Below are 7,179 nucleotides of genomic sequence, written 5' to 3' on the forward strand. Positions count from 1 at the left end.
GATTGAATGAATCAAACGCACAGCATGAGCCCCATGTGACTCAACCGCCTTTTCATTCTGCTGCACTTCGTTTCCCACACTTGAGATGAACGTGCGGCCTGTGTCTCCTCACCTCCGTCCCCGCAGGAGAGCCCGGTGCTGGGGGCCAGCGGTCAGGAGGAGCTGGCCAAGCGCCTGGCCGAGCTGGAGCTGAGCCGCGAGCTGCTGGACGACCTCGGGGACGACCAGGACTGGTTCGAGGAGGACTTCGGCCTCAAGTCCCGCCGGGAACAGCAGCGACGCCAGCAGAGGCAAAAAGAGGAGGAGGAAGAGGATGACGACGACGACGACGAAGAGAACAGGGTGGGCGGCGGGAGGCCCGTGACGTCGGTCGGAGAGCCACAGGCCAAGACGCCCCCCCGGCCCGAGCTGCCTCTTCCCCTGCTGCCTAAGCTCCCCGAGCAGCCCCCCATGGTGGTGCCCCACTCGGCCACGGAGGTGGAGCGGCTGGTCCACGCCGCCACCGCCGAGATCTGGCAGAGCTGCGGCCTCGGCGCGGCGGACGTGCTGACGCTGGCCGGCCTGCCGGTCCCCCGGCCCTCCCTGGGGTACCTGGGCAAGGAGGCCAACGGGCAGGACCAGGAGGACCTCTGCATCCGCAGCTACCGACAGGTGAGACCCCGAGCCCCCCGACGGCACACTCCCACCGGAGGACAGCGGCGCGCTGCTCCGAGTCACCCGCCTCACACCGCCGCCGCCCTGTTCATGTCCGTCCCTGTGCTCTTTGTCTGCAGGGGGTCTACGACCTCACCTGGGAGATCCTCCAAGAGATCTTCGGCGAAGACCCCAACGCGAACCAGCCGCTGTGGCTTAAGCCGCGACGGGTCAACTCCTCCTACTCCCACAGGGTCAGGATGCCGGGGAACATCTCCACGGTCCAGGTACGGCGTTGAATGCCTTTTCTTAATTTCCTGCTGATTTATGGTTTATCGTGCCCCCACCATGTCGATGGGAACAACCAATGACGAATTCAGATTGGTCTTTTGAGATGTGTTGTGACTGAACTCGTCACGTACGTGTCCATCAGGAATTCATCGCCACTAAAGTGCTGAAGCTGTACGGCCTGAGGAAGGACCAGAGCCAGAAGACCGACTGGCAGAAGATGCTCAAGTTCGGCAGGAAGAAACGGGACCGAGTAGACCACATACTGGTAGGAGTTGAAAGCCCCCCCCACCGATACACTACATAGTGTGTGTGTGTGTGTGTGTTCTCTCAATGATATTGCCATGTGGCTAGTGGTGGAGCATGACAGCACTTACTCTGTTTACAAAATAAATGCTTTAAAAGACATGTCCCCTTGACGTTTGTATTCATTCAAGCCTCTGCCCCCCCCCCCCCCTTGTCTCCCCGGCCCCCCCCTCTCAGGTCCAGGAGCTCCACGAGGAAGAGGCCCAGTGGGTGAACTACGACGAGGACGAGCTGTTTGTGAAGATGCAGCTGGCGGACAGCATCTTCGACATGCTGCTCAAGGACACGGCCGATGTCCTCACGCAGATCCACGAGCAGAGGGCCGCACGGGACGCACTCTCCTGAGACCGGTCGACCCCGGGGGTACCCCCCACCCCCCTCACCTTTTGGACAGCCTCCGGCCAACTCGCCACTTGACTGTGCCCGGGCTTCCAGTTGGCCGACGTGCCAACAGACGCCTCCAGATGCCTTTCCTTCTTTCCAACCATTACCTCTCGGCAAAGACTGCTCCCTCCAGCCCACACTAAACACCTCTCGATCGCTCCAGCCTTCCTGCGCCTGGCTACCAAGGCTTCTCTGCTGAAGTGGCTCCTTTTGATATCAAATAAACGCAAAACAAGTGGACCTTCTAGAAGAGAATAGACTGTGACATCTCTCAGCATGCGTTGTCCATAAGTGCTGCTAGCTCAACGGTGTTTGGGCTACGGCCGCCCCACTGTATTAACCTCACCAGGTTTTGTCTTTTGAAGACGAAGTGCAACAGTGATGCAACAGAAGAATAGAAATATATATCTGATGAGATCCAAGGTTTTTTTTTTTTATAAGTCCCACTTAATGCCTACTGAATTGTAATATTTATTCAGAAATTGTTTGATTGGAGAAAGTATAAACATGTGTAAGTTATGCTGTTAAATGTTGAAAACAGATTTTTAACATTTTGTAATTTAAAGCTAGTTAAAAACAAATCTAAATAATCTAAAGCACAAAGAAAAATGTGAATGTGGAAAATGGCAATAAAATGTATAAAGGGTTTGAATGAATATTATGGAAACCGTAAAAAGAAGACTTCTGTCTATATAATATTTAAATATAAGTGATTTGTTTCTCCTTCTTTCTTCTCAACTATTCTCTAAAGTGCCCAGGAGGTCAGTGACCTGTTGGCCCAAAGGCTGTACTCTGTACTCTTTGAAAGATTCACTCATGCTGCTATCTATGAATTTGGGGGCACACACAATTTGTTATTAATTGAGGACTTGACTTCACTAACCATCTGAAATGATGCTTGCTAATTACGGAATTCTCTTCAAACAAAGTAGCCATTACATTACATATGCTTTTTAAAGAGTTAACCATAAGAATGTAGCATGGTACTGTCTCGTGATTCATCACAGCATCCATGAAGTGCCTCTTTTGTTTCTATATAAATTTAGACTTCAAACTCTGAAACACTATTTGCTACCCTTTCCAATGTCTCCGCCCTCTCTTTGGACCTATTTCCTTTTGTATGTCGCCCACTATCGATTGTACGATACATCTCCACCCTAAGAACTCCTCTGATGCTCCTTATTTTTGCCTTATGGATCAAACTCGCCCCAGCGTAGTTTCCAGATGCCTTTTTCTTATCTTTCCCCTTTCAGTGTTTGCATAGCTTATAGTGACTCAGAGATATAACCTGTATGTTGTTTTTTTTATACCTTCCCATACTTCTGTTTGTTTGTGTGTGGGGGGGGGGGGCACAGGTTATCTGTTACTGATTAACTGTATCGGGAACAACACTGCTCTCCATTCCACACGTACACCCTGTTGTCGGCCTGCAGAAGCAACGTATCATGGCTGACGGGCTGTCAAAACACCCAGTCCACTGTCAACACGGTGGCTTTAGTTTCAGGGTCCTTATGTTCACTACAATGATCCAAGACAAATACTGTGATGATTTGCGTCAGAGCATGTGCAAGGGTGTCTGTGCGTTTCTTTTCCGTCTTTTTTTTTTTTTATAAAAGTGACCTTTTAACCTATGGGAATGAAAGTTGTCGGAGTGTCAAGTATTTCTTTGCCTGTATTGGTTATGCTACATGATGTGAAGACGCGTGCATCATTCTTTGGGATATACAATCTGTATATCCTGTAGTACATGCTGTACTTCTCAATGTGTGTGGTCTGTAGGTATATGGAACTAACATGAGTACAAAAGAAAAAGAGAATGCTCCATGGCAGACCTTTGTCAGATGTCTGTCCTGAGTTTATTGTTGGACAGAAGAAGTTATATTCATTTGTAACTATGCTGTCAATCTGGTCACATACATCAGTTGAATGTACGGACCAAATATCTCGGACCTTTTGCTGTTTTTTGTCTGTGAATAAGATTATATTAGGTTAAATAGGTTAATGAGTGTTAGTTGTGCGACGGACTTGCTTTTCATAGCACACATCAGGGACTTGTTCCTAAGAAGTGAGATAAAAAGTAATTTAGCAACTTCACTTCAATTTTAAATATAAAGTAATTTGACCCAGAGAATAAAAATGGGCACAAATGGTTTGATAATCAGATTAACTCTAGTAGATTTTGAAATGTTAATGAGTATTTATAATGTGAGTGTGAGATAACGTGCACTTGAGTTGTACAATTCTTTTACAGTTGTAAATATACAAATGTCTTTCCTGACTTAGATCAGATTCATAGTTCACTGTAACTTGAGCGATTGTTAAATAAACACTGTCTCGCCTTTGCAAATATGAACATAGTATATATTTGTTAACTAAAATGAATGTTGAAATTGTAAATAAAGCTTTCACTATTTCTACAAGCATTCTGTTAATTTGTTAAATCATGATTGGTTAACCGTTTGTAGTAGGCTAAACCTTGTGTAAAAAGGACACAATTTAAGCATCATATTGAGAGGAGCCCTTTTCCAAAGTCCGCTGAGGGGGCCATCATTTACACAGCACTATTTGCTTTGGGACTATATTTTAGGTGTGGGCACAGTAATTATATTGATTCACGATGTCTTTTGGGCCCGGAGACCAATCAGGTGCCAATAAGTGATCAATCCATGGACTACCCTAATGGAGCTGTTGATCGATGACTTATCATCCATCGTTATGATTCCATCTATGCGCTAATAGTTTAAATGGATCTCTACCTAAATATGTTCACATTATTTTCACATTTTGTTCGTCCATTGAGACATTAACTGTCGTCCATTTTACATTATGTTCGTCAATACAGAAGGATGTCCATATCTTCCTATCGAGCACAATTTCATAACGCCAACTCCTGAGAGGCGGCCCCTACTCGCACGGAGTGACGCCTGCAACGGTCACGGTGTGCTGCTTCAAGTGAGCGTTGTTGGTGAGAGATTCACTAGTTTCAGGGTTGAGAGGCGAGAGTGGGCGGGACTTTCAATAGACGGATTTCCGTTTTCCTTTTTTCATTACATTTTTAGGGTATTACTTTGTCGAAATATTCTCCGAAACTCCATATTTGTCCTCATTGCGTTTTTTTTTTTGTTGTTTTCATTGTCCCGTTCTCACTTTTAAATGGCGCACACGGGTAATGAAGACAAAACCCAGAAATTGCGTTGCAGTAGACCGGGATAACGCTACATCCGAAGACCTTCTCCCGGCCCACCAAAATAGGCAGGGAACGCGGCGTCCAATGCAAATGATCGCAAATTATGCACGATTTGAGCCCCCGCCCCTCCACGGTACCTCTGTGAATCTAGTCCGCTGGTGGGAGGGCGCTGGAACACAAACCTCCAGCGGAAAAAAGTTAGGGTCAGTTTTTGATGTAGTAGTTGGGACTTCCGTGCGTACTGACAGTCTTGTATGCAGCCTGTCGAATATGTCTCGGTTTGCGGATCATATAGGGTTACCTCAGAAAGTTGCATCAGTAACCAGGGTGTTGGTGTGCTTTTTACTCATTTTTCCATCCATTACCGGAGCCGGACTGTACACCGCTTCTGATCAGATATTGGTGTTAACCCCGCAAAATGTGAACTCGGCACTGATTAACTCCACGGCTGCAGTGGTGGTGGAGTTCTACGCTTCGTGGTGTGGTCACTGCGTACACTTTTCTCCTGTTTACAAAAGTCTTGCAAGAGAAATTAAAGGTTCGTACTGCCCCCGCATTGGTTGAAACACTAACTATTTGTCTAACTTTGGTAAGCTGTCATCGTCCCTGTTTCTTATCTGTTCACATTGGCATTCACTGGGTTGCAAAGAAAATGTCTTGCAGTTGCAATTTCCAATCCCTAATTCACAGTTTTCAACATGTATTCGGCTTTAGGTTTCGTGTGTTTTATTGGAGCATATGATGTGATCAAAAAGTCCAAATTCTGTTTCCTTACGCAAAACCGTCTCCCGTCTAATTTGCATATGTCAATATTAAGGCATCATACATAACATGTTTGATCCCTTAATATGGACAGATGCAACTTCAAACTTGGCATGAACTTTAATTTGTATTGCAATTAGGAGGATACAGGAGGTAATTTCTTGTTCTTTTATTCATATTTTCCAAAAATGGTGTGTGTGCGTGTGTGTGTGAGAGATCATTGATATTGCCTTGTGGCTAGTGGTGGAGCATGACATAAACTTTAATTGACTACGCTTATTTGACTGTTCCACTTGGTCAGTAGCTTACCGACCTCACACTAGTTTAGTGAATTAAATGGACTGGCAAATCTGCTCCACAGATCCGTAAAGGGGAGTTCAGGCCAGGGGCAGAAGGTATAAAGGATTATAATATAGGCCTTACAGAGGCACTGGATTCCACCAACGTTTAACCAAAACATCCGATGCATAGGCTGCTGTTGCCTTGTCTTGCCAAGATTGCATCAAAGACACTGCTTTTAATGGTCGGACAAGCACTGGCCGACTTTATCCCTCCAGATGGCACAGAAACAACAGTTTCTTTCTCTTCACTCCGCCAGTTTGGTCCACACTGCAGGATATTCAACACAGCAGGCACTCGGTTTGTCGGCTTCCTTCTTCACCTCTTTATTTTCTCCTCCTCCTCTTCTCCAGAGTGGAAGCCTGCTGTGTACCTGGCCGCCATAGACTGTGCCGAGAACATTGAGGTCTGCAGGGATTACGGCATCTCAGGCTACCCGAGCATTAAGGTCAGTGGACGGGTGTGTGGTCAGATGCACAAGGCTGACCGCTGACCTGACCTAGCCATCCCAAATAAGAGGGAAATATGATAACGATAATATTGCTGTTGGATCAGCAAACATCCGTGTCTGCCCGGATTTGTGCTGGACAAAACGTTAATCTCTTTTACCTTGTATTTAAATTCTGTCCATTCCATTGATTAACCTTCTTACTTATTCATCCATGTAATGTGTGGAGAAAAACCCTGGTCTGCAAATAGACAACGACCTCTTACCATTGTTGTCCGAGCGCACATTGAAACAACAGTCTGCTATCATTTAGGAAAACATAACGTAAAACTATTATGTCTTAGTTTTGCCATCACTAAATAAATATAGGCTTAGTTCACATCACAGGAACTCCAGCTTCATACGTTTTTTTTTTTTTTTTTTTGGGGTCAAACCCTAAACGTTGACCCAATGGTGGCCCAATGAAGGTGCTCAAATGAGCTAGGAAACATCTGTGACTGGTTTGAACCGGAAAGCATGAGTAGTTTAAAGCAGGCCTATTTGGGGCCCTATCTATCATTACGCAACACTTTTCTTTAGCTTTTTGCTTCTGTCAGGGATAATGTGAATGTTCCCCGACCCCCACCCCCCTCCCTCGGATGTCGTTCATTTCCTCCATTTCCTCTCTTCACAGTTCTTCAATGCCTACTCCACGAATGCTTCTATGGGAAAATACATCCGAGGTAATTCAACTGTCAGTGCCAGGGAAACAAATGGACCCAGTGTATTTAAACCCGGTTGTTTTTAAACTCATGTTGACCTAATTAACCATCCCCACCCTTTGATAACATCG

General features: G+C 45.9%; 1 protein-coding gene and 1 long non-coding RNA gene across 7 annotated transcripts in view; both read left to right on the forward strand.

The window, feature by feature from the left end:
- The window catches only part of cep350 (centrosomal protein 350), a 35,984-nt gene extending 31,953 nt beyond the window's left edge, over window positions 1-4,031 (forward strand). For all 6 annotated transcript variants that reach the window (XM_060067767.1, XM_060067768.1, XM_060067765.1 and 3 more), the window contains 4 exons: window positions 127-651; window positions 774-920; window positions 1,067-1,189; window positions 1,405-4,031. In XM_060067767.1, the coding sequence (XP_059923750.1) occupies window positions 127-651; window positions 774-920; window positions 1,067-1,189; window positions 1,405-1,572 (963 nt within the window). In that variant the 3' untranslated portion in view covers window positions 1,573-4,031. The remainder of the gene's footprint in view (window positions 1-126; window positions 652-773; window positions 921-1,066; window positions 1,190-1,404) is intronic.
- A 907-nt stretch (window positions 4,032-4,938) lies between these two features.
- On the forward strand, window positions 4,939-7,173 carry LOC132469778 (uncharacterized). The gene is made up of 3 exons (XR_009528482.1): window positions 4,939-5,336; window positions 6,253-6,347; window positions 7,021-7,173. It is a non-coding gene; the product is annotated as an uncharacterized LOC132469778 (long non-coding RNA).
- Window positions 7,174-7,179: the final 6 nt, after the last annotated feature.

Source organism: Gadus macrocephalus, chromosome 12 (genome assembly GCF_031168955.1).
Source record: "Gadus macrocephalus chromosome 12, ASM3116895v1".
Classification (NCBI taxonomy): Eukaryota; Metazoa; Chordata; class Actinopteri; order Gadiformes; family Gadidae; genus Gadus; species Gadus macrocephalus.